Source organism: Suillus plorans (genome assembly GCF_016647745.1).
Source record: "Suillus plorans strain S12 chromosome Unknown HD556scaffold_110, whole genome shotgun sequence".
Classification (NCBI taxonomy): Eukaryota; Fungi; Basidiomycota; class Agaricomycetes; order Boletales; family Suillaceae; genus Suillus; species Suillus plorans.
Window position 1 is genome coordinate 30,195 of NW_024537494.1, and position 26,537 is coordinate 56,731.

The window sequence follows — 26,537 nt, forward strand, 5'->3', positions numbered from 1 at the left end:
TCGTATTCAACCACTCTTACTTTGAGTTCAAGTCAGGAACTGGGACAATTGATGCAGCGACTGAAATGCTCTCCGAAAGTGTCACTCGATTGCGTCTATCTCAACCCCCGCACTTCCATTGGTCCCCAGGACAAACGGCGTATCTAATAATGCCCTCAATTTCGACCCTGCCATTCGAAGCGCACCCCTTTACTATTGCGAGTTTTGATTCTAGTCAGCTGTCAACTGCATCAGCGGGGGATCAATCCAGCGCTGAGGTTACGGGATCTAGCGCTCCGTTCTGGAAGGAGCTGGTATTTTTGGTCAACGTGCAGGGAGGTTTCACGAAAAAGTAACTGTAGATGGTCCTTACGGGCCATCTCCTGACCTCGGTTCATACGACACCTCTGTATTGGTGGCAGGTGAGTTGTATGTTGTCTCGTAGTTACATGGTACTGATCGAATTCAGGCGGGTCTGGTGTCTCGGTTTTCCTTGACATCATTGAGTAGGCGCGCTCATTTTGATTGTTGTCATTGATGATTGATCCTTCTTATAGACGCGTACGCAAGGGGAACAGCTCTTGCACACGCGTGGTTTTCATTTGGTCTATTCGTGGGGCTGGTGCGTGTATTCACAGCAATCCACAGCTTCTTCTTTAAGGTTATTAACGTCATGCATCGTAGAGTTTGTCCAATGGATCGAAGAAGCACTTATCAATGCTGTTCAGCTTGCTCCGCCTTCCTTGGCAATCTCTTATCCGCATCTTTATCACAGCTTCCCCATCCAGGGAAGACGATTCCAGCATTCAAGGTTTGACTGAGACGAAAAGCAATCCCGAACACACGGTAGTTAGGAAAAATTTCTCAACACGGTCGTTCTTGTCGCTGCGCGGCGTTAGGACGAAAACTGGAAGACCGGATCTAGATGCACTGCTCAAAGAAGAGGTCGATGTGACCTCGGGGAGGTTGTCGAGTTTGTCGAGAAGTTACAAAGATTATTTATAGCTATGCATCACGCGTCACGCTCGGAGACATGGGCGCAAAGAGAAGCAGCATCAAATGATCGTATGTATTAGTATTACTGCTATTTCAGTCCTTAGCTGTTAACTACAGTAAGTACTAGGGATAGTGTTGATGCATCATGCAGGACCGAAATCTGGCGCTCATGCCAAGGGGCTCGTTTCATCACATCAAGTACCTTCAAGCGCCGTGACGAGCCTTTCTTGGATATCTATGTCATCAAACTCGGACAAGCTAAGATGATCAGAGTCACGGTGAATCTCGTAAGTGCGTGCATGGCTTTTGACATAAAGAGAGTTAACAAAGACAGGTTGATGAATCAAAGTCTTCCAACTCGGACTACGGACCTTTGACATTATAGCAGATCAAATTCATCGGATCGACGAGAGTCAGAGACTCCGACACTTCAACTAGTACCTCCTTCTCCTTCTCTGTCTCCATGCACCTTAACACCTTACTCCTCAGCGCTTCAGCTTCCCAGCCTTTTCATTTCAGCGGCTTTCATCGATATCAGATCCTACAATATTAATGTGCGTCTGCTGGACAAGTCTGACAAACTCAATGTGGCTATGGGCGGCCTCATATCCTATGAGTTCCTTCCGTCCTTTCGACGTATCTAGGTGCTGCATGGTGTGGATGTCATGTGCATCCTGTGGTTTCGTCCTTCATAATCCTTTACGACTTTACAGGTACTGCAGTTTTTCGTGACTTCCAGCACACACATCTTACTCTCAAGTCTTAGTTTGAATCCATTTCTCAGACATCGTCATGGCCCGTCGTCGACGTGTTACCTTCGAGTCTTCGAGCTTATCAAAATCAGACTTTGATTCAGACTCTTCTTCAGCGTCATCGCGTAACGCTTCCCCAACTCCACCAGTAGAGAATTCTGCTGCTAGTACCGAGCCCTTCAAAGGGGGAAAACGTAAGCGTAAGTTGTCAGGCAATCAAGACGACAACAAATCCAAGGGTTCAAAGCGTCCACGATCGTAAGTCGTTGTGTTGTATAGCATACGCATGGACTTGATCTCGCATTTTCAGGCAACAAAAGGATGAGTCTGTATATGAAGCACTGGTCATCTAAATCATGCCTGACAAAGAGCGTATTTTTTATAGTGAAGAGCCAAGCTACCCAGAACACGCCCAGGACCCGGGAGAGATAAACCTTGGTGCGGTGCAGCAAGTTGTCATTACTAGTATGTGACATCAATCTCCACTATGCAAATATTGACGATTTGCAAGCTATTCGCGCAACTGATCTCACTCTCGGTCTTCGACGTATCCCTGCTGGATTTCATGCGGTGGTCAAGGCTGACGGTGCTGAATACCAGACAAGCAATAAATCTGTACACGTAGACCAGGCTGTCCTCGAATGGCACCAGCACATTTTTCTGTAAGTGGTATGTAGCATTGCCTGTCTTGCAGGTATTGACAAATACTCTAGACCGTGCGATCTATCTTCTAAAGTTCGGGTCAGCGTGTATGCCTCATTTCAATTGGGTCCCATGGTCTGTCATGGAGAACTGCTTCGCACATTCGAGATCTCCGTCGGAGAATTACTGGATCGCAGCGAAGGGTCTCGTCGTCAGTATTATCTATTGCAAATGACACCTCACGGATGCTAACGAGTATCACAGCCATAATGTTTCAGCCAAAGCAGGAGGATGTCGTATCCCCTTGTACTTCACTGTTGATAACGGTGGAGCAGCGAATTTCTGATCAAAACGACGGCGACGTTCTTTGTCCCCTTACTACGGTGAGCGATCAATCCAGTCTTGTATTCTGATCCTGATCGCTGTAACGTGTAGCTTACATCTCGCGATATGGATGGGTTGGCAGTCCAGACAGAGGCTGGACATCGTCTTCTCGCACGATACCGCAGGACTCAGAACAGTACGGATCTTGACCAATCCATAGACCACTTTGAACGGGCCTCGGATCTCTGCCCCGTGGATCATCCCTACCGCCCTGCAGCACTGTTCAATCTAGCCATGGCGAAGTTTATCAGTTGCCAAGCTAATGGAAGATACTTCGACCTCAGGATACCTATCTCTCTGTTTCAAGACGCACTTGATTTACGTCCCACTGGTGATCCAGACCGACCCACGACCCAATTCCATCTTGCCATTTCTCTGCTCTCTCGCTTTGCGAGGCGGAAATTACAAACAGATGCGGACACAGCTCAAGAGTTACTGAGCGAAGTGCTTGATGGCTGCCACGCCGACAGCCACATTTACGGGGCAGCTTTAATTGCAATCGAAACATCCGCTCTACATTCTGCTAGAAGTCTGGATGCAAATGGTCTTCTGGAGGAGTGGCCTGCTGGATTCATGTTTCCGTTATCGCCGAATCAACTCCTTGATCGAGTAGAGAGGTGTTTGAAGAGAGATGAACCGCGTGACTTAGATGAAGTGATATCCCTTCATTATGATGCACTGGGATACAGCAATATGGGAGATGCTTACCGAGGGCCATTGCTAGCTAATCTAGCTGCAATGCTGGAAACTCGCTTCAAGCGTCGAGGCAACGAGGAAGACTTGGACCATGCTATCACACTTAACACGGAAGCGCTGGCCTTGCTCCCGGTCGGTCACACAAAACGGTCCGCAGCATTAAATGACCTCGCGATTGTACTCTCCTCCCGCTTTCAGCACCGAGGCAACGAGCAAGACTTAGGTCAGGCTATCGCACTTCTCAGGGAAGCGCTGGCCTTGCGCCCGGTTGGTCACACAGATCGGTCCATGTCATTAGGCAACCTCGCGAGCGTACTCTCCTCCTGCTTTCAGCACCGAAGCAACGAGGAAGACTTGGATGAGGCTATCGCACTTTACAGGGAAGCGCTGGCCTTGCACCCGGTCGGTCACCAAGATCGGTTCAGGTCATTAAATAACCTCGGGAATATACTCTCCTCCTGCTTTGAGCACCGAGGCAACGACGAAGACTCGGACCAGGCTATCGCACTTCACAGGGAAGCACTGGCTTCGGTCCCGGTCGGTCACAAAGATCGGTTCATGTTATTAAGTAACCTTGCGACTCGACTCTCCTTCCGCTTTGAGCACCAAGGCAACGACTATGACTTAGATCAGGCCATCGCACTTCAGACGGAAGCGCTGGCCTTGATCCCGGCCGATCACGCAGGTCGATCCTATCAACTAGACCTTCGCGCGCAAGCTGTATCCGCGTACCTAACCTGAATATAGTCACCTTTCCAGCATTCATCAAGCTCTCCCCGCAGAAGACCATTGCACCACCAAGAGCTGCATTCCAGAAAACGGGGGCAAACTTCCCCGGTGAAGTTGTCAACACGTGGTGCGGATACAGGGAAAGCAGCGCAAGGGAAAGGAGGTGCATGAGGAGAGATGGATCCAAGTGCGTGGGTAATAGTCACGGCGGCGAATATTGATTATGAGAGGAGTTAGACACAGGTGCGGGGGAACGAGAGTTGAACTGAGTGTGAGCGTGCCACACATCTTCCATCCTTCATGACTGATGTGAAGCAGGATGATGAAGACCAAAGAAAAAACTGCAGCAGCTCACTCCTGTATACACAAAGTCTTCCGCTCCGTCAGTTGACCCTTGTATCGTAATATACTCGGACTGGTGAACCCAGGAATTAGACTTTGAAACTTCAGGAAGCCTTCGGGTCATGGCGGTCCGGCTTCTCCCGCACCGAAGTTCTTGATCCTAATTACCATTAATAAATTTATTGAGGATTCAGGAAGCTCTAGGGTAGGGCGACGTCGGACCACATAATTTTGACTTTCAAGCTTCAAAGCTCCAAGCTCGTGTATGCAGGCCCGCACGTACACCAACAGTGCTGAGTGGAAATGAACATGCCATGAAACGTTAAATCGTTAACCTTCGGTCAACAAATAGCAAGCAGGACAAGATTATGTAATGAAAGTGAGGAGGGATACGTACATAATACTAGAAGTGATTTTCAAGTTGCCGCAGGATTTGGGGACAGGGCTGCTCAGGATGATCCGTACCCCTAGTTAGATGGGGTGACGCTTACAGGGGCGCACCCATGATACCAATAAGATAGGTATGTAGGTATGTAGATCACTCTTTGCGCCTATTTTTTGCTGAATACAATTTTACCGAAGGCGCCGTTCATGGCTGCTTTTAAAGTAAGGAAGGAGCGAATCATTATTGATTCCGACCCAGAGTCTTTTGGACGGCGCACTCGAGAAACGTGAGGAATATGATGTTTGGCAACAGGCCATCTTCAAAGTTGGCGACGACTGCCGACAAGACATGTTGGCCTTACAAATCATCGTCAAAAACATCTTCACCAGCATTGGGTTGACCCTCTATCTTCTCCCTTACAGGGATACCGCAACTGCCGCTGGAGTGAGTACCTTTTATTTTTCGTTTACACTGGACCACACTCATATACATCATAGTGCGGTGTCATTGACGTGGTGCCAAATGCTACATCTCGAGATGAGATGGGAAGAGCCACAGTAAACGACCTGCTTGACTTCTTTATTTCAAAATATGGCGGAGAAGAGACCGTTGCATTCCAGCGTGCCCGCCTCAATTTCACCCAGTCCATGGCCGCGTTACATCCTGCAAATCAAGGATCGTCACAATGGGAATATCATGGTTGATGGCGAAGGGCATATCGTACATATCGGTAAGTTTTACCTGTGCAGCCGAACTCGAGTCACTGGCTCTCAGTGGCTCAGCTTATTGGTCAACCGATCTATTCTTCCCTCTTGCATCCCCACATCGTTTTCATGGAGTTTATCATTCGAAACGTAGACTTTGAAGTAACTGAATATGAGGTTACAAAAAAGATCGTGGAAGTCTTGCATGCGTGCCCTGGTCCCTTTGTATCAGATGCTGATGCCGCGACGCAGCAGTGTCTCATCAACGTCATCATAGCTCAGATTGGCCTGTAGCATTTCAGATCGAGGCCCTTTTCCAAAATGGTGTTGCAAACACGCGTCTAAGTCTGAAAGTCGTATCAGTTGCGCATTCAATAGCGGGGTATACGAGGATCCGAGGTAGGTTGTAGCCGACAGTACTTGTAATAACTCAATTTCCAATAATCCCTTTAGTGTGTTTGTGCATGCGAATCACCAGTCAATTGCAAATAATGAAACCCCGACACTCTTTTCTACGTCCAATCCCATCCACCCATATTCTCACTTCTTCCTTTCCTCGTCGTCGTCCCCAACGTCCATACCGCTCGTTGTCATCGGGTGGCATATCTTGTGACACACTCCACACAGCCGTCAATCGTGCGTTCATCTTTTAGTTCCATTACAATCTGGTCTAGAACATTTACCTTGGATATGCACTTTGACGAAGCCTGGTGTCCAGTCTGTGACAGGCAAATCAGGCCTAAGGTCCTCCCACAACCTCAAGAACCCACACCGGTCCCCACGCCATCGCCAGTATCATCATCTCGTGAGTCTTGTCAACAACTGTCACCTTTCACTCCCACAACCAACTCACTAAATATCTCTTTCTAGCGTCAAAAAATCAACAGAGTGATTCTACTGCCTGCACTTCCCGAATAAAAATTGGGGCCGGTCGTGCGAAGAATGGCTGTTTGCAGGGCACAGGTTGCGTCAAGCCTAATGGTGCAATAAAGCAATATGACTCAGCCGCAACGGCACACAAGGGTCGTGCCTCCCCATCTCAGCCTCAACAACCCGTCGCACCTGTCAAGCACCGTACCATCATTGATCAGGGCCCAATCCCTCTTTACTGTTCGGATGAGTGTCGTCTCCAAGACTTGGCAAAACGCGATGGCGTTTACCCACTCAATCACCACCCTGATCGCTCATCGCCTCCTCTTCCTCGCGTCCCTCATAATTCTTTCGAGGGCCGATATTGCGAATCAGAAGACGAGTCCACCAGCGCTTCCGGATCATCCTTTGATTCAGGTTTTACCTCTTCCTCACCATTGGTCACTGTCTCTCGCAGTATGGCTACACTTGCTGCCCTGTACAACTTCCCACCCTTGCCTTCTGTGCCACCAATGTCGTCACCGGCTGATAGCACGTCCTCGTCCTTGCCTGAGTATCGCAACGATTATCAGGGCGGCACAATGATGGCAAGCAAGCGTATCCAGGAGATATTATGCCAGCCACATGCCAAGCCTTCATCGTTTTACAGCAGACCGCCTCAACCTAGGAAACCAGTTCCTGGTTGGACCGACGGCGGTAGTGAGTGGCGTCAATCAGTCTATGGCGGATACTCCACACGCTCGGACAATGCATCTGGTGGGTCCGAGAAAGCCCAGACCTCATTTGCAGCAACGTCACGTCGCCGTGTTCAGTGGACTTCGGCACTTTCCCAGTCAAACTCATCTAGTGCTCTTGCCGCGCAGTGTCCTACCTCCAGCCTGCCTCCTCCTCAGTCGGGTCAGTCGGACAGCGAAGAGTTGTATACCAAATATTCCCTTCCTCTTTCTCGCAGACATGAGTTGCATATGTCACTTTTCCCCCACTCGGCGTCTTCCTCTGCACAATCACCTCCGCTGTCTTCTACCTCCACATCTTTGTCCTGTCGACGTCGTCGTGAAGTCCCTTTACTCAAACGAGGCGCAGAGGGTCGTTTACTCGTTCCCGACGTCGTGCTCACTCGAAATAACTCGAGTATGGGGTTTATTATCCCAGCGTCTTGCAAAACCTTTGAGGCGGCATCCCAGCAAAGTTAGCCAAGACAGCATCTTGAGCGACACTACATCCGAATCGCTTAGTCCCTCATCCCGACCTGCACCACAAAGTATGTTCTGCCTTTGACGATTGTTTAATTGTGTGACTAATTGTATCTTCAGCTCGCACGTGGTCATACGATAATATCAAGACTTACCCTGTGATGATGCCTCCTGCAAAGAAGGAGAAACACATCGAGCATCGCATGGTTGATGGCGAGGTTGAGGAGGTCGAAGTCGAGGTCGAAGTGGTTCAACCGTTGAGGCGCCTCTTCCTGTTCCCTGGCAAGGACACAACTTTTGTGGGACGATCCTAAATGACGCGCACAACCACCTCCTTCTTGGTCCTGTCTATTTCTCGAGCATTTCGTTATACCCTGTATTTGCACGGTCGCGGATCGACGACGGTCATACCGCCACGTTCACGACGCATACCCATTACTTTATCGATTGTTTACCGGCATCTCATCGCATCATGACCGCACGCAATTCACAACAATCTCACTTAACAATCGCGTCGTCGACTCTGCTGAATCGTGCCACCGCTGCCACCCTGCCTAATACCGCGCATCCATATCAAAAGTTGAATAATGATTTGTACCATACCATTTTATTGTGTGTATACCTATCCTGCTTTTTTTCTTCTTCTGGGCCTGTACACAGTGTAACATCAGATTTGCACATTTACTGTACGCATTATTCTACGACATGGGATTGATTGGTTTTTTGTCTTTCAGTCGAGTTTTGTGGTTGGTGTTCATTCTCGGGCCAGCTTATGTAAATCTCAGCAAGGCAGATAGTGAGGAAATTTGGGCAATTCGCGCCGAATTAGTTAGCATGGGCCTAGCAATGGGCCTTCACCGCGACCCACCTAGGTGGAGGATGAACAAGGAGCTTGCAGAGAGAAAGCGTTGGGCATGGTGGCATATCATATTACTCGAACGGTACGTCCCATCCTTTCTCTTACGTACATGCCATCATTCTTCCTAGATGGCAAGCATTCATGTTTGGTCGTCCTCTTGCCGTAGCTTCCCACCACTTTGGCACCCAACTTCCCTCCGTTTCCCTATCTGCAGCTGCAGCTTCGTCCGCTCCGGGAACTCTTTCTGGATATAGAACCGAGACACCGTCTCCTGACCTATGGTCTCATAGCCAGCTCAGAGCAACTTCTAATCTTTCCATCGCCGCGCCGTTGATGCTGGGTGATCCATTGCAGCCTAGAGCTGTAACTCCAAGCTCCCTCCGTTCGTCTCTTCAGCCAGGGGAGGAAGACGAAGAAGACGACCCATTCGATCCAATCGCGCCAAAGACATCATCCAACTCCTTCCATCCAATTACAATCGCCGACTTTGACCGTACCTCAACCTCAGCCGATGATCCGCTTGCACAAGCTTACTACCAGCATGGCTATGATTATGACCCGCAGTTCGATGGGTCGGTCGACGACGTGGAGGGAACAGGGCACTTCACAGATGGGATGACACCTCTCGATGTGCTCAGTTCAGTGTTTGGATCCACCCTTGCGCCATCTGAGCTTGAAGATGCACTTTCTCAGAACGGCTATGATTTCAATAGTGCTATGGCATGGCTTATTGATCGCGCTCTGCCTTCTCCACCTCACCACAGCTAACATCGTATGCAGTCCATGGGAGGACGAGTGACATTAGTAGCTAGGGATGGAAGTGCCGGGGTAGTGCATGGAGGACGCGGAGGCTTCCAGCCCGCCCGAGGTTCTACCTCATAACCGCGCTCTTCCGTCGGTTTGTTGGTCGTCAGCCCAATTACCCCACGCAGCTCTCGACCAATCCGTCAGCCTCCTCGACCTCAACCGCGACCCTCCACTCGACGGGCACGTCCAAGGGTCGGATTCGCGTCAAGCCCATATCTGCGCGTGGTCTTAATGTCATCTCCGTACGACCGACCTTATGTCGTCGTTCAATTCGAGCAGAACGAGTTCGTGAGTCGCGATCCCACAGACGAAATGGACGAAGAGGTCACCAATGCCACGTTCCGACTCATTGTCCTTGGATTCATGCTGGCGAACAAGTGGCTTGACGACCATACCGTCTCCAACAAGACATGGTAAGCACGTCATTCACGGACCGTGTCTGGTCAAAATGACTAATAATTTCTCTCCAGGCACACTATCTGCAAACTTTCCGTCTAGTCGCTAAACAAGCTCGAGTTCTAAAGTTTCTTCTGGCGCCAATGATGGAACTCGTCGTTCAAGGACTGCTTCTGTCGTGCCCTCCATTGTAGACAAGACTCGTCCTTCTATGATGGCCTTGCCACCACCACCTCGCCAGCTGCCTCCGTCTAGCACCAAGGCACCACCCCCTTTCATCCCAGACCGGAGAATTGCTACTACGTCCTCGACATCAGACGTGTCACCACCTCGCCCATCCTCTCTGCCACCCAAGGAGAAGTCACTCGGATCCATCCCTCCTTCGCGAAAATCTTGAATGGCTCGGTTTGGTGTCTAACTAGGCCAAGTTCTCTGATTCAGGTTGAAGGCGAGATGTCAACTTTGAAAGGCACTATCAACTCCATGGTGGACCAGCTGAGCGCCTTCGCATCCAAAGTCACTCGTGTCGCGCTGGAAGTCGGAACGCAAGGTATTTTGTGTAGTCAGGCTCGCGTAGAAGGCGTGCAGGGTACCTGGGCTGACTTGACACTCGATGTGAACGTGAGTTATATAAATAGTGTTCTGCTCTCGTCGCTGATATGTCGCGGGACAGAAAATGGCTAGTAATCTGACCGACCAAGTACGATCAATCTCAGAGGTCACAAAAGCTGTTGCCTTGGGCGATCTAGGCAAAGTCGTCAACGTCAATGTGCAGGGAGAAATGCTAGATTTGAAGATGACTGTCAATTCTATGGTTGCCCAATTGTCTACTCTTGCCAACGAAGTCACTCGTGTGTCTTTGGAAGTCGGTATAGAAGGTATCTTATGTGGGCAAGCGTATGTCCCCGATGTGCTGGGCATGTGGAAGGTAGGGCGCAAAGATGCAAAAAGATATCATGTCTGACATTCGCTACAGGTTCTTACAGATAATGTTAACCTCATGGCCATGAATTGGACCAGCCAGGCTGGTGGTGACTTGACGAAGAAGATTGAAGTCGACTTGCGTGGCCAAATTAAGGAGTTGAAGGAGACCGTCGATGGCATGACCGAAAGCTTGAGTCTCTTCACCGATGAAGTCACTCGTGTCGCAAGAGAGGTCGGTACAGAAGGACGATTGGGAGGTCAGGTTCTGCGTCTCCTGTGAGCGAAACCTTGTAATCGAGTACGGGCAAGGTTTCTTTGCAAGTTTTCAAAGGCGAGGCGTCTCATTGCCAGCGTGCTCTCTCACTGATGCTGGCAGAAATTCAAGATGGGTTCCCTGGTCAAGCTGAATGTCAGTTCATCTGCGCTGGGCACACGGACGAGACTTTGGTGCTACCGAGACGTTAGAACTTAGCAGCGAAGAACTTGAAGAGCAACGAGGTTCAAAATGTGAGTGCAGCTATTGGCCTTGGACGCTGCCTCGCACATATGTACCCTAAGACGCCCCCTCTGCATGGCAGCTGCGCATTGCACCCTGCGCCCTTCTATTCATCGCATTTACTTCTCCTCGCTTCTCACCTAGTTAGATGGGGTGACGCTTGCAGGGGTGCACCCACGACACCAATAAGATAGTCCGAGCGTCAGTTAGTTGCCCATTGATATGATCAAATACGGTTTGCAGGAGAACACCGTTTTGGAGATCACTGCTAACAAACCAGACGCCTGTAGGATTTGGCGTAGGGTCTCCAACCCCATTCGTCAGAGCTTGATGTTAGCGCTTGTCCCTGAGACGTCGGATGATGCGGGTACTATCTGCGTAAATAGAATGTCGAGAACACGGCGTTGAACTTTGGGCTGCAGATCTCCGGTGGATGACAAGTTACGCGGGACCACAATAAGATGCATCTATTAGACGTATCAGTTCGGTTCCGATCGAGAAGAAGAACTCATACGTGTGCGATCTTCCAGATAACAAGTATTGGATATTTCGCGTTGAATACATATGGCCTGGATATTGTCAGATGGAGTGCTGCAACTATGATGGATTGTATGAGCGTCGCGTACTGAGCTGCAAAATTCTTGAGGACGATCTGACCTAGAATCCGTCATCGGATACGTGATTTCCCTCGCCAGTCGCAAGCACTCGAATGGTGTGGATCAGCGTGAATCAAGTAGAGTGTGAGAAATGGCTGGGGAAGGGAGTGAACTCGCCAGCTTCCATGTATTGCGTCCCGTGTCGTTTAAATGCCCTTGAGGCAGTTAACTCGGAATAGCACGTTGAACTTCAATGTCAGTCTTACCGATTCTGCAATTCTAATCAGAGATGAGGTGGGCCAGCTTACGAAAGGCTAATTCAGACCAGCCTGTGATATTGCAAGAATTCACGTGTGAACATGAGAGGAGCCGACTTGAGAACTTGTTGAAGTGCAATCCCTCAGTCTTCTAAGCGTCCGCATCGTGGGATCTAGCTTCGACGATGGAATGATGCACCCGTGTACTTCTTGAAATGATTTGTAAGTATGAGAAAATGCAAGAGTAAATGAAAACTGACGACATGACAGCGTGCCGCAGATTCTAAAAAGGGAACGTATGGTCTCGCGGATGTCCTCTCTATCTCGTTTGTGCTTGTCGCTCGTCGTCGAGCTTTGGCTCGTGCATGTGATCGACAGGTTAAGGGGTCGAATCTGCAGGAGGAAGTTCTTATAGTTGTGTTCATTTGCGTCTCATTTTTTGTGGGTATGGAGCGGAGGGTTCGGAAGAGGCTAACATGAAATCACATACTCAGGCGATGATGCTCGAGTGCTGAAAAGGACTTACGTTAAAAGTATCAGTTCCTCATCCTCGTCTCCTAGTTGATCGTCCCCGTCGGGTTTGGGTTGAATAAGTATCGTACTCGGGGAATTCTGTAGGATGTGTGTATATCATTCATCTAATGAAGACAAATAACTCACGTTGAGGAGTAAGCGTTTGGATTGATAGCCAAGGTATATCAGTTGCTGAGGAATGATGACTGGTAGTGTTGTACCGCGCGGCTGTGAGTCACGCTTCATAGCAAATTAAAAGGTCAAGTACGCCTGCATGCTAGTGTGAGCGAGGTCCTTGATGTACACATTGTTATTAGCAATAAATGATATCGGACAACTTACCAGAAAGCAGAGTGTTAACAGAGGATTCGGTTGAAACTAGATGGTAGTAGAGAAAGAGGAAACATATAGTTATCACAGCGACATCGGTAATAAGTCGGGATATCTGGAGTAAATTCTGTAAAGGGGATTCGTCAATTAGCGTTTCCTCTAGCTCGTATCGTTTTCTCTCGAAAACTCAAAACTCACTACTTAGCTCTTCTCTTTCTCTGCGAGGCCCCAAACGTTCGCGTCCATTCGATGTACTTGTATTCAGCGACTCTAACTGCAATAAAAATGTGACCGAGTCCCCCGAGCATAGAGCTGGGGGACTCCGCTTGCCCTAAACATGACCTCACACTTCAATGTACATGTAATTGTTGAAAATAGCGGCGAACTGTGACGTAAGACGATGCCGTGGGAACGGAAGGAAAGTGTAACTTGAGATATTTCGGTATTTGTTACTCATGTTCTCGGCCAAATTTTGTTTCTATCACCTTCAAGACTTCCCTGCACGATGGACCTGTTAGCTTGTTCATACGGTGCCACATATATTGGATATTCCTTTCCTGCAGAGTATAACTCTCGGCAATGGGTGAATCAGGCAGCAGTCACAACTTCCCGAACACTGTTCGTTCACCGAACGAGCATCATATATGGTTCGTTGCATCCTTGCTTTTCAAGTCCATATTCATTTCTCATTCCTCGGTGCAGGCAAGATTATCCTGCCCTTCCCCCTCCCCCTCCCCCTCACTCCATGGCACTGTCAGCTCGATCGGACGAGTTGTATGGAATCATTCGACTTTGCTTTGCTCGCCGTCTTCAGCGGTATAAACATTGTTCTTTGTCAGTCAGTGCCTTACAAAATATATTCAATTCTACATTTTGCCTTTGCGTGCTAACTGAGGAGTAAGATACGAGTCGAGGAGCAGCAGTCATTCTGAGACTCTCATGTCCCTTTGAACTTTGGCAGGCCACTTTCGCCGCAAACTGTTCATGACATTCTCTATAACGGATTCTTCTGCTAATCCTGGTTGGTAATGTCCATTCCCGGCGCTTGTGCGATCATACCAGCGTCTATCGTGCCGAACATCCACTGACAATATGGAATACACGTGCAACGTGACCTGAACCCTTAATCTCCCACTTAGCCGAACTCTATCAGCAGTCCCCATATCCTTACGCCCATCTTCCTTTCCCATTCATTTCGTCCACCACTCTACCCATCCTCGATCCTCATCATTTTGCTCCATCCAACATCATGCCTGGTAGCTCAGAAAGCCGATATATCAGACTTGAAAGCAAGTCTCTCCATATTATCTTCGTATCTCTTTCGTGATCCTCACATTTTATCTACAGTCATCAGCGGAAAGAATCTTCGAGTCCCGTCCGAGCGCATTCCCGCTGCCATTTACGTGTCCATCAATGTCGACTCGAGGAGACGCTGGAAATCGGCCATCAGTGTCGTATCATTTGATGAATCTGGAGCGTGGGGGGATACCGTAACCCTGTAAAGTCCATGGAAATCTTCTGACGTGATGCGAGAACTGATCATCGGTTTATAGATCATCAAATGCCTCGCCTGCATTGTCAGTGGAAATCAGGGCGTCCTATGAGCTTGGTCGAATGCTAGGCGGTGGAGAGGTCATCGGGGAACTTCAAATGTCGTGGGATGAGCTACTCGATCATGGAGATCACCCATTTGGTGAGTCATTCGCTTTTCATTCATGCACATATGCTAACATCTCGTAGATCTATCGTTCCCAGGCGTGCGTGGTGTCCAACCTTTCATCACACTGAAGGTTGCTGTCGTACATGCTTTGGACGATCAAAACGGTGCACTGTTTGATGTGAGTGACCCGGACTCTGTCCTGTTAGCTTTGCTGACGGAACGCCAACTATAGGCTCTCGTAGACTGCAAGATTGCTCGAGACGCAGATGGGGGCCACGCACAATTTGCCTCATACATGAAAAGCAAAAATGTCTCTGAGTTGAACGATGCTATGGAGTATTTTCAGTTGGTTCTGAACCAGTGTCGGGTCGGCCATCCGGACCGCGCAACGGCTCTCACCAATCTCGCATGGGTTCGCCTTGTGGGCTACATCCAAAATGATGTCGAAGACATTGATACTACCACTTCCCTCTTCCGCGACGCCCTTGCATTGCGTCCGCAGCACCATCCCGATCATCCCTTATCCCTATATAATCTCACCGAAGCGCTGAATTGGAGTCACGACAAGAAAGGTACTGCTGCAGACATCTGCGAAGCGGCCCAACTCTATCATGAGCTACTACCTCTCTGTCCAGAGGGCACGTACCTTGGTAGCATCGTGGCAGGGGAAAATGGTGTTGATTATGTGATCGGCGGATGCAACAATCTTCCAACAGACGGATCTGATGAAGGCATCCACCTTCGAAGAGTCGTCCTCGAGCTCTGTCCTCTGGGCCATCGACTTCGTCCCAGAACCCTCCACCAGCTTGCACAAGCAGTTGAAGCACAGTTTTATCAGCAGGGCAACATCGATGATCTTGACACGAGCATACAGCTTCGTCGTGAAGCCGTGTCTCTGCGTCCCGAGGGACATGCTGACCGTGATGCCTGCCTGAACAACTTGGCCTTTTCACTCATGTCCCGCTTCAAGCATCAAGGCAATCATAATGACCTTGATGAAGCCATATCTTTGTACCAAGAAGCGCTGCATCTGTACCCTGTTGGGCACGAATATCGTGATCGCTCACTGGACAACCTAGGGGGCGCCCTTGTCGAGCGTTTCAACCAACGTGACGACATTGAAGACATGACCCGAGCCATCAACCTCTATCGCGAGGCGCTGACGTTGCGCCCACCTGGGCATCCACATCGTGACACCACGCTTAACAACCTTGCCGTCGCATTCCAAAACAGATATGACAAATTACAAGTCAGCGAGGATCTTAACGAGGCCATTGATCAGCATCGCGAATCCCTTCGGTTAAAGCGGCTTGACAATCCAGAGCGCCATAAGACTCTTTTGAATTTGGGCTCGGCGCTTTGCTCTCATTTCAAGGAAACTCAGAAGACCGAAGATGTCGAGGAGGCCATTGCTCTTTGCCAAGAATCATTGGCGACTCTGTCTTCACTGCACCCGGACAGGTGTTGCAGCTACATGTGGCTGCAGAAGGCATATCTGTCTCGTTACTGGATTCTACACGACCCTGCTGATTTGTCGCTTGCAATGGAGAACTTCAGACTCGCGTCAAGACATTCTACTCAAGGGTTCCCACAACGTATCTTTCGCGCATTTTATTGGACCATTGCAGCCGAGCAGCATGGTCATGAATCCGCGCTGGAAGCCTACTCGACTTTTCTCGAGCTTCTGGATGCTCATTTGGCCACGCGGTCTTCGGCAACTTCACGACGCGAAGCTGGTGCTGCCTTCCATTACGCCAGAACACTCCCAGCAGATGCAGCATCATGTGCCATCCGCTGTGACAATCTACCACATGCAATTGAACTTGTAGAGCAGGGCCGTGGCCAGCAATGGTCGCTGGCCTCCCGACTCAGGACTCCAGTTGAAGCCCTTGAGTCAGCGAATCCGGCACTGGCGCACAATTATCTAGGGCTGAGCAAACTCGTTTCCAGTGCGGCCCAGAGTTCTGCAACCATCACTGATAGCGCTGCTGCTGATCGGGCAGCAATAGAATACAGGAGACTTACAAGGCAATGGGAAGCTGCTGTAGCTGAGATACATGATCTTCGGGGGTTCTCGCGGTTTCTGCTCCCACCTCTGTATGCAGACCTGCAAGTAGCAGCGCGCCAGGGCCCGATCATCATCTTCATCGCTAGTCAATACTCATGCAGCGCTATCATCGTCCCGACATCAGGAGACCCTCATCATGTTCCTTTGCCTGTTACTCTCACAGATCTGAAGATTCTCAAAGATCGCTTCGCCAGGGCAATCCGAGAAGCATCTCAGATGACCCCAACGCAGTCGAGGACGGATCTAATAGTTCTCTTGCGGATATTATGGGACGAGATTATGCTACCCATCGTCGACGTCCTCCGGCATAATCTGAAACTAAAATACTGTCGAATCTGGCTGTGTCCAACTGCCGCTTTCACGTCTATTCCTCTCCATGCAGCTCACCCCTTTCAAACAAAGCCAGATCGTTCTGGGAAGGAGCAATGCCTGGAGGATCTCTACATCTGCTCTTACACGCCGACACTTTCGTTCCTGGTCAGATCTAGACAGTTGATGAAGAAGCGTATGCCTCCGTCCTTTGTAGCGATCGGACAAGGTCAACCGGGTGCAGGAAAAGGCAAGGCACTCTTGGCTGTCGACAGTGAGCTCGAGCTTGTCAATAAGCTCGTCCCTGCGACGGCCAAACACACTACTATTTCTGGGGACGCAGCCACACGAGCAGGTGCGCTCGAAGCTTTGGAGCAGAACACCTGGGTGCACCTAGCTTGTCATGGCAAGCAGGACCCAAAGCAGCCTTACAATTCCCATTTCGTCATGAGGGATGAAGATCTGACGCTGCTCGATATCATGGAAAGAGACATTCCGCAGGCTGAGTTCGCGTTCCTATCAGCGTGTCACACCGCCGTTGGCGATGAGGAGACTCCCGACGAAGTGATTCACCTCGCAGCTGGTCTCCAGTTTTCGGGGTTCAAGAGCGTCATTGGGACGCTGTGGCAGGTCGACGACTCTGTCGCACAACACATCGTCAAAGCCTTTTATGAGAATATGTTCCCAGATTTGAAGGATGGATGTGCGATGGATTGTACGAAGGCGGCCTGGGCACTGAACCGTGCTACGCACGCTGTGAAGACGACAGTGCCGCTGGAGCAGAGGATGGTCTTCGTTCATATTGGTGTGTAGTTCTACATTGTATTGCTATCATGCAGTACGTAGTACATATTTACAAGTTGTTGATTTGCGATCCTCTTTCATCCCGTTGTACAAATGACTTGGCCTGATATATTCCTGCGCTCCAGCTATCTCGTTTTCATATGCTCTGTCGTATGTTTGTCGACTACAATTTACACTAAAGTTCTTGTGTACTCGACTCGTTTACAGCCTTATTTGAGTACTTAGATAGTACTTAGGCGCCGGGCCTGTGAAGCGGGCCAGGTCCCGACTCTTGCCTTGCAGTCATACCTTCAAGCGTTCAAGCACTTCTGCAATGGACACTCGATTAACCACTGCCATGTTAGAAGTAGAGCCATCCAACTCAACATGTGCACCCACCGAAGTCAGTAGTCTCTTCAACCCCGCTTTGACTCATCGCCGTGCACCACTTACTACATCCGCATTAACATTAGTGCCAAGTTGAATCTTCCAAGGCGTGCACTTATTATATGACGACATTCAAGATTTGTTTGTCATGGTCAGCACTCATAATTTAACATTGGAGTTACTCGTACTTATTGAAAGGTCAGTACCTCTTCGATCGACTCGTCCTCAAGCACCTCTGGGTCCCGTCAACGTTATAACGAAAATTTCTCTCCGATGGACGCATTCGCTGATGGGCTGTCTTTGCTTTCAGGCCTGCGGTTGGTGCGCGTGCAGGAATGGGCGTCAGTATGCCAGATGGATAGATTCGAGGTGGTGAGATTAGCTTAGGAGAGGCAATAAACAAGCGCACACGTCCTGTGATTCATGCATGTATTTCAGTGTGTAGAATCAGAATTTTCAGACATACTTGTAACTTTGAAAGGCACCATGGGAACGACTGGAGCAGCCATATTGTTGGGGACGTAGCGGCCAAGTCGAGACTCTACGTACTGGCAGAGTCACTGCGCATTGAAGATGATTAGTAAGTTGAAATCACTTCATACCTGAGTTGATGACAGCGTAGATGGTGGTTCGGGGAGGTCGTACACTGGATTTGCTATCTTGAAGAGTTTCGTATGTACAGTGATGTCGTGGGAATGGGCCCGGTCTCTGGAACTTCCGAAAGTCATCCATAAAACCCGGTCTATTTTTGGTTCCGAGTTTCTTTATCGTGAGTCACTGATTGGAGGTCGACCCAGTCTTCTTTTCTAGCAACATGCGCAGTTGTTTTGTGGACATCATGCCAGACTTCTCAAGATCAATACATCCATCCTCCTAATTGAACCGATAACAAGGGATATGCATATGGTTCGATACCATAAAGCTTTCGAGTTGTCGGAAACCTGGGGAAGTCTCATAGGTAGTGGACGATGCCAATGGACATATGGCGCGACTTCATTGAGGTGGTTTAATACAAATCAGGTATAGATCCGGATGTCAAGCCTTCAACGTTGCCAACGTCAGCTGTTGGGTTCTTTCAGTCTGCTTTCATATCATGATCACCCACGTATCAAAGCCGTACTATTCTCGAAGCGTACGTCGGAAGCGGCCGAGTTGATCAAAGCCTGTATAAACGTGAGTCCCTCTATGGTGGTTGTGTTTTTCAAGGACTGATGGTGTTTCAAACTTCAAAAACAGGAATCAAGGACCGACACAATGGGCACATGCGAGCGTCCAAAATCAATAGGCTCATTCACAAGAGATAAGAAAAGCTGTATCATGTACGCGCGAAACCTATTTCTTTGCCACTCGAACGAGAGCAGAGATGGAGCCTTCGGCTGACGGTGTCCAAGTCGCAACGGCCTGGGATTTGCATTACTTGGCAGTACGTCGTAATACAAGGGCAAGATATTAACAGATACTCATCATGCTCGACCGCCAGTATACATGCGGTGCGTGCGGTCTGAATTGCTTCTCCCTCCCTTCGTTCTAACTTAACAACTCAGTTACGCTGGTTACAATTTGGGTAGGCTCGTCCCAATCCATTTCCCATCTGCCGTTAATCCTGTTTATCCAGACCTATGATTACATTAGTTCACTTCACGAAGAGGTAAGTCATGCACTTGTCCCGCTATGCGCCTCGCTTCGAGTACTGATACCATGCTGTCCAAAGTGGACATTTCTGCTTCGGTCGCGTTGGACTAAGGTCAAAGCTCTTTATATCATTGCACGATACGTCCCCTTTTTCCTCGTCGCTGCGGACCTATATAGTGCGTTGATTTCAAACAGTACCACACATCCCAACGATAATAAACTGACATGCCATCCTTCAGTGATCTTCGCCCCAAACAAGGATGCTGATGCTGTGAGCGTGCAGCGGACTTGCCCGCTGATGAATGACGCTGACTGCGTGAATTCGCCAGAAATGCTGGATGTTGATGAATATTTACTCATGTGCGTGCACGGTATATGTTGCCTGCGCTTCCTGGCCGAGCTTTGCTCTTTCCTCTGACAGGTCTTGGGGTGGTATCACTCACTTTCTCTGAATGTATCTCCCTTTCCCCTCCGACATGCACGTGCTTGTTATCTGATTCATTCAGGTATTTTTATACTCAGAACATACGCGCTTTGGAACAAAAATCGAATTGTACTCGTAGCCATGCTGTCCGCCCTCTTTGTGAGTCACATGCTACCTTGACTACACCTTGCAATGTTGATGAATCACTCAGGCTATCACTGTATCATTCATCGGCTTTTGGTTTGCCACCTCTGATGGTTTGTACTCTCACCTTCGCCCACTACTATTCGCCCATGTTCACTCCACTTTCACAGCTACGACTAGCACAATCTCAGGAACCGTAGGCTGCTCCTGGAACATGCGCATCATTTATTTCTCCATGCCATTTCTCCCCTCGTTTGTGTTTGCATTAGGTGTGTCGCCCGGAACTGGACGCATACATTACAGACATGCACCGTGACTGACCAGCGCTCTCCCCAGGATTGTTCTTCCTCGCACTCATACGTGCCATACAGAGCTGGCGGACAGCCAGGGGTCATCTGGGCGCCATCCTAGTGAAGCACAATATGTTTTACTACGCATGCAGTTTGTGTGAGTCAGGGTTTGGATATGTTTCTGTGCTTATCGATGATTGTTGTTCCGAAAGTTCTCTCAGCCATGAACGTCCTCACGCCAGTGCTGTTTTCCTATGTTGTGAGTAAACCATACACCCTTCAATATGATTAAACCGTTAATGTTCTGCACGCCCAGTCCGCAAACTTCCTCGAACGGTATGCACTTCCAACTTCCGTTGAGATTGCTACTTACAACACCCCCCAAACCCTATAGTTTTCAGGTCTTTATCCTTGCGATACTCGCCACGCGCATGCACCTCCATCTCTGGCATAACTACTGGCACGCGCACGACCCCGACCCCCTCGTATGTATTTCCATGTCCGACATGTTACCTGCAGACCGTACGGTGTAACGTCTTATCTGTCTGACTTATTCGGTGTTGTTGGTGGTCCGTGTAGTCTCTTTTGGACTCTTTTAAATTACAAGATGCTATCATTTATAGAATGCATAAGCCGGGTCTGAGATCTGAAATTCTGAAAGATCATATGCAAGGAAATTGCTAAGAAACACCGTGAGAACGGGATGCCGCCGCTTGATGTGCCGGCATGTTGCAATTCGATGGACCACGGTCTCGAAACCCAAGTTTCTCTTCTTACTTGATGCAGTTCAAGGGGGACGTAGTGCACGACGATTTACGCTTGGTAAAGTAGCTTTCCGCACCACCTCCATCATTCACATGATAATATTGGAGTCCACGTCTATCTCCTACAAGATACGCCTCTGGTGATTCTCACTTCACCCTGTTTCTTTCACCGTTGACTCGACAGTCACTCTGCACTTTGTTCCATTGACATCACCCTTCCCTCGAATACAACTCCTCCCTCACGTCGAAGCTCCACATTCAGATGTTTACTGCAATGATCCGCTCCTGTAACCTCTGCCATTTTGCAGCCCAAAGCCGCACTAATGTCAACAACCACGTCCTTGGCTAAAGTATGGTCCCGTCACCTTTAAGGTTTCCCTACACTATGGACCTGCCAGCCTATTCATGCAGTGCCACCTATAATGGATATTTTTTTCCGCAGGGTTCGGTTTGTTATCTCTCGTCGGTGAGTGAATCCGGTAGCGGTCACAACTTCCTCAATACTTCGTTCGTGAATCGTCCTTTGCCGAACGAGAATACAATTGGTTGTATTCTTGCCTTATTCTTTCTCATTCCTCACTGCAGGCAAGATCATCCTTCCCTCATGGCACTGTCAGCTCAATTGGACCAGTCGTATGTAATCATTCGTCTTTTCTTTGCGCGCCATTTTCAGCGATATAGACTTTTTTTTTTTAGCCTTTGTCATTACCTCACAAAATATACTCAATTCTACATTTTGCCTTTGCGTGCTAACTGAGTAGTACGATGCAAGTCCAGGAGCAGCAATCACTCTGAGACTCGCACGTCCCTTTCAACGTTGGCAGACCACTTTCGCCGCAAACCGTTCATGCCATTCTCTACTTTAGCACAGATTCTTCTGCTAATCCTGGTCGGTGATCTCCATTCCCAGCGCTTGTGTAATCATACCAGCGTCTATCGTGCCGAACATCCACCGACAATATGGAAATACACGTGCAGCGTGACCTGCACCCTACGCCTCAATCTCCCACTCAGCCGAACTCTATCCACAGTCCCCATATCATCACCCCATCTTCCCTTCCCATTCATCCCGTCCAGCACTCTACTACCCATCCTCGATCTCATCATTTTGCTCCATCACAACATCATGCCTGGTAGCTCAGAAAATCGATATATCAGACTTGAAGGCGAGTCTCTCCATATTATTTTCGTATCTATTTCGTGATCATCACACTCTATCTACAGTCATCGACGGAAAGAATGTTCGAGTCCCGTCCGAGCGCATTCCCGCTGGCATTTACGTGTCCATCAATGTGGACTCGAGGAGACGCTGGAAATCGGCCATCGGTGTCTTATCATCCGATAAATCTGTAGCGTGGGGGGATACTGTAACTCTGTAACGTACATGGACACCTTCTGACGTGATGCGAGAACTGATCATTGGTTTATAGACCATCAAATGCCTCACCTGCATTGTCAATGGAGATCAGGGCATCCTATGAGCTTGGTCGAATGCTAGGCGGTGGAGAGGTCATCGGGGAACTTCAAATGTCGTGGGATGAGCTACTCGATCATGGAGATCACCCATTTGGTGACTGATTCGCTTCTCATGCGTGTGCATATATTGACATCTCGTAGATCTATCTTTCCCAGCCATGCGCGGTGTCCAACCTTCCATCACGCTGAAGGTTGCCGTTGTACATGCTTGCGACGATCAAAACGACGCACTGTTTGATGTGAGCGACCCCGAACTCTGTCCTGTCAGCTTTTGTTGACGGAACTCGGACTGCAGTTCCTTGTAGACTGCGAAAATGGTCGAGAGACGGATGCAGGCCACGCACGATTTGCCTCATATGTCACAAGCGATAATGTTTCTCACCTGAACGATGCTATGGAGCATTTTCAGTTGGTTCTGAACCAGTGTCCCGTCAGCCATCCAGACCGCGCAACGGCTCTCACCAACCTCGCGTGGGTTCACCTCAAAGGTTACATTCGAAATGATGTTCAAGATATTGATACCACCACTTCTCTCTTCCGCGACGCCCTTGTATTGCGTCCGCAGCACCATCCCGATCATCCCTTATCCCTATTCATTCTCGCCGTAGCGCTGAGTTGGCGCCACAACAAGACACGTATTGTTGGCGACATTCGGGAAGCCGCCAAACTCTATCATGAGCTACTGCCTCTTTGTCCAGAGGGCACCTACCTTCATAGCATTGCGGCAGGGAAAAAGGGTGTTGAGTATGTGATCGAAGAATGCAACAATCTTCCGACAGACCCATCCGATGAAGGCATCCACCTTCAAAGAGTCGTCCTCGAGCTCTGTCCTCTAGGCCATCAACTTCGTCCCAGAACCCTCGACAAGCTTGCACAAGCAGTTGAAGCACGGTTTGATCAGCACGGCAGTATAGATGATCTTGACACGAGCATACAGCTTGGTCGTGAAGCCGTGTCTCTGTGTCCCGAGGGACACGCTGACCGTGATACCTACCTGAACAACTTGGCCTTTTCACTCAGGTCCCGCTTTAAGTACCAAGACAATCCTAATGACCTCGATGAGGCCATCCCTTTGTATGAAGCAGCGCTGCACCTCTGCCCTGTTGGTCACGAATCTCGGGATTTCTCATTGGACAACCTAGGGGGCGCCCTCGTCGACCGTTTCAACAAACGCGGTGATATCAAAGACATGACCCAAGCCATCAACCTCTATCGCGAGGCCCTGACGTTGCGCTCATTTGGGCATCCACGTCGTGACACCACACTTAACAACCTTGCCCTTGCGCTCCAAAATAGATATGACAAATCGCGAGTCAGAGAGGATCTTGACGAGGCCATTGATTTGCATCACGAATCCCTTCAGTTGCAGCAGCTTGATGATCCAGGGCGCCATAAAACTCTTTTCAACTTGAGCTCGTCGCTCTGCTCTCGTTTCACGCAAACTCGAAAGAATGAAGATGTTGAAGAGGCCATTGCTCTTTGTCAAGAATCATTGGCGGCTCTGTCTTTACTACACCCGGACAGGTTTTTCAGCTACATGTGCCTGCAGGAGGCCTATTTGTCTCGTTACCAGATTCTATACGATCCTGCTGATTTGTCTCTCGCAGTGGAGAATTCCAGACTCGCATCAAGACATTCTACTCAAGGGTTCCCAGCACGCATCATTATCGCATTCAATTGGACAGTTGGAGTTGAGCAGCATGGTCATGTGTCTGCGCTGGAAGCTTACTCGACATTTTTTGAGCTTCTGGATGCTCATTTGGTAACACGGTCTTCGGCGACTTCACGGCGCGAAGCTGCTGCTGCCTTCCATGACGCCAGAACGCTCCCAGCAGATGCAGCATCATGTGCCATCCGCTGTGACAATCTACCACATGCAGTTGAACTTGTGGAGCAGGGCCGTGGCCAGCAATGGTCGCTGGCCTCCAGACTCAGGACTCCAGTTGAAGCCCTTGAGTCAGCGAATCCGGCACTGGCGCACAATTATTTGGAGCTGAGCAAACTCCTTTCCAGTGCTTCCCAAAGTTCTGCGACAATCAGCGACACAGCTGCTGCTGATCGGGCTGCAATAGAGTACAGGAGACTTACAAGGCAATGGGAAGCTGCCATATCTGAGATCCGTGATCTTCGGGGGTTCTCGCGGTTCCTGCTCCCGCCTTTGTATACAGACCTGCAAGTGGCAGCGCGCCAGGGCCCAGTCATCATTCTCATTGCGAGCCAATACTCATGCAGCGCCATCATCGTTCCCACGTCAGGAGACCCCCATCATGTTCCCTTGCCATCTGTCCGTCTCGCAGATCTGACCAATCTCAAGGATCGCTTCGCCAGGGCAATACGACACGCATCTACCCTGGGCCCTAAATTGCCGCGAAACGATCTCATAGTCCTCTTGCGGACAGTGTGGGACGAGATCATGCTACCCATCGTCAACGTCCTCAGGCATGATCTGAAACTGAAATACTGTCGAATCTGGCTGTGTCCAACTGCAGCCTTCACATCTATTCCTCTCCACGCAGCTCACCCGTTTCGAACCAACCCAGATGGCTCTAGGGAATCATGTCTGGAGGATCTCTATATTTGCTCTTATACGCCAACACTTTCGGCTCTGGTCAGATCTAGACAGATGATGAAGAAGCGTGTCACTTCATCCTTCGTGACAATCGCACAGGGTCAACCGGGTGCAGGGAAAGGCAAGGCACTCTTGGCCGTCGACAGCGAGCTCGAGCTGGTTCATAAGCTCGTCCCTGCGACGGCCAGACACACTACTATTTCTGGGGACGCAGCCACACGAGCAGGTGCGCTCGAAGCTTTGCAGCAAAACACGTGGGTGCACCTAGCTTGTCATGGCAAGCAGGACCCAAAGCAGCCTTACAATTCCCATTTCGTCATGAGAGACGAAGATCTAACGCTGCTTGATATCATGGAGAGAGATATCCCGCACGCAGAGTTCGCGTTCTTATCAGCGTGTCATACCGCCGTCGGGGATGAGGAGACTCCCGACGAAGTGATTCACCTCGCAGCTGGTCTTCAGTTTTCGGGGTTCAAGAGCGTCATTGGCACGCTGTGGCAGGTTGACGACTCTGTCGCACAACATGTCGTCAAAGCCTTCTATGAGAACATGTTCCCAGATTTGAAAGACGGAGGTGTGATGGATTGTACGAAGGCGGCCTGGGCACTGAACCGTGCTACGCACGCCACGAAGACGACAGTGCCGCTGGAGCAGAGGATGGTTTTCGTTCATATTGGTGTGTAGTTCTACATCGTATTGCTGTCGTGTGGTACATTTTCACAAGTTGTTCCGAGTTATCTGCGATCTTCTTTCTTACTGTTGTAAAAAATGAGCCCGATATATTCTTGCACTCTAGCTATATAGCCTATCTCGTTTTCGTATGCTCTGTTATATTGCTGTCGACTAGAATGTTCACCCAAAGTTCTTAGTACTCGACTCGTTTGCAGCCTTGTCTTCTGCTTGAGTACTTGGATGGTGGGATTTGGGCCAGTCATACTAGGGAACAAGTTTCAAGCGTCAAGTTCTGCACCACGGAAGATCAATTAACAAGCAGGGTCAAGTTTTTGTCTGCCCATAAGTGACTATTAATATCATCCAGAGGGAGCTCTGACGCAGGTGGGGTGCTCTTCCCAGGCATAATCGATTCTTCAGTGAGAGAATGGGAGTCAGGAAACAGAAAACAGAAAACAGGCGTTATTATAACAGTACCAGAGATGTCCGACAATCACACACGCTGGTAA

The 26,537-nt window shown here is 49.3% G+C and overlaps 9 protein-coding genes across 9 annotated transcripts; all 9 read left to right on the forward strand.

The window, feature by feature from the left end:
• Positions 1-65: 65 nt before the first annotated feature.
• HD556DRAFT_1450676 (uncharacterized protein) lies at positions 66-800 on the forward strand (the record flags this gene model as incomplete). The annotated part of the gene is made up of 5 exons (XM_041307801.1): positions 66-213; positions 288-401; positions 449-485; positions 537-601; positions 664-800. The coding sequence occupies 5 exons, from the start codon at positions 66-68 to the stop codon at positions 798-800; spliced, it is 501 nt and encodes a 166-aa protein (XP_041152938.1).
• Positions 801-2,804: 2,004 nt separating this feature from the next.
• On the forward strand, positions 2,805-4,175 carry HD556DRAFT_1458484 (uncharacterized protein; the record flags this gene model as incomplete). The annotated part of the gene is made up of 1 exon (XM_041308182.1): positions 2,805-4,175. A coding segment is annotated over exon 1 (1,356 nt), but the record flags the coding sequence as incomplete, so codon positions are not given.
• A 936-nt stretch (positions 4,176-5,111) lies between these two features.
• HD556DRAFT_1458488 (kinase-like domain-containing protein) lies at positions 5,112-5,609 on the forward strand (the record flags this gene model as incomplete). The annotated part of the gene is made up of 3 exons (XM_041308183.1): positions 5,112-5,126; positions 5,164-5,349; positions 5,403-5,609. 3 exons carry the CDS (start codon positions 5,112-5,114, stop codon positions 5,607-5,609), a joined length of 408 nt encoding a protein of 135 aa, XP_041152940.1.
• A 690-nt stretch (positions 5,610-6,299) lies between these two features.
• On the forward strand, positions 6,300-7,986 carry HD556DRAFT_1458489 (uncharacterized protein; the record flags this gene model as incomplete). The annotated part of the gene is made up of 4 exons (XM_041308184.1): positions 6,300-6,414; positions 6,480-7,588; positions 7,632-7,740; positions 7,793-7,986. 4 exons carry the CDS (start codon positions 6,300-6,302, stop codon positions 7,984-7,986), a joined length of 1,527 nt encoding a protein of 508 aa, XP_041152941.1.
• Positions 7,987-8,518: 532 nt separating this feature from the next.
• Positions 8,519-9,299, forward strand: HD556DRAFT_1450680 (uncharacterized protein; the record flags this gene model as incomplete). The annotated part of the gene is made up of 2 exons (XM_041307802.1): positions 8,519-8,613; positions 8,660-9,299. The coding sequence occupies 2 exons, from the start codon at positions 8,519-8,521 to the stop codon at positions 9,297-9,299; spliced, it is 735 nt and encodes a 244-aa protein (XP_041152942.1).
• Positions 9,300-9,366: 67 nt separating this feature from the next.
• Positions 9,367-9,836, forward strand: HD556DRAFT_1450681 (uncharacterized protein; the record flags this gene model as incomplete). Its single annotated transcript, XM_041307803.1, has 3 exons — positions 9,367-9,429; positions 9,483-9,751; positions 9,809-9,836. The coding sequence occupies 3 exons, from the start codon at positions 9,367-9,369 to the stop codon at positions 9,834-9,836; spliced, it is 360 nt and encodes a 119-aa protein (XP_041152943.1).
• A 112-nt stretch (positions 9,837-9,948) lies between these two features.
• On the forward strand, positions 9,949-10,938 carry HD556DRAFT_1458495 (uncharacterized protein; the record flags this gene model as incomplete). The annotated part of the gene is made up of 4 exons (XM_041308185.1): positions 9,949-10,094; positions 10,157-10,355; positions 10,408-10,662; positions 10,711-10,938. 4 exons carry the CDS (start codon positions 9,949-9,951, stop codon positions 10,936-10,938), a joined length of 828 nt encoding a protein of 275 aa, XP_041152944.1.
• A 3,805-nt stretch (positions 10,939-14,743) lies between these two features.
• On the forward strand, positions 14,744-17,720 carry HD556DRAFT_1458503 (CHAT domain-containing protein). The gene has a single exon (XM_041308186.1). It carries the CDS (start codon positions 14,806-14,808, stop codon positions 17,698-17,700), a length of 2,895 nt encoding a protein of 964 aa, XP_041152945.1. The 5' UTR covers positions 14,744-14,805; the 3' UTR covers positions 17,701-17,720.
• A 5,440-nt stretch (positions 17,721-23,160) lies between these two features.
• HD556DRAFT_1279614 (CHAT domain-containing protein) lies at positions 23,161-26,040 on the forward strand (the record flags this gene model as incomplete). Its single annotated transcript, XM_041299275.1, has 1 exon — positions 23,161-26,040. The coding sequence occupies exon 1, from the start codon at positions 23,182-23,184 to the stop codon at positions 26,038-26,040; it is 2,859 nt and encodes a 952-aa protein (XP_041152946.1). The 5' UTR covers positions 23,161-23,181.
• Positions 26,041-26,537: the final 497 nt, after the last annotated feature.

Coding starts and splice junctions, on each gene's coding strand:
- HD556DRAFT_1458503 (XM_041308186.1), top strand. CDS start 14,806: ATGAAAAGCAAAAATGTCTCTGAGTTGAACGATGCTATGGAGTATTTT.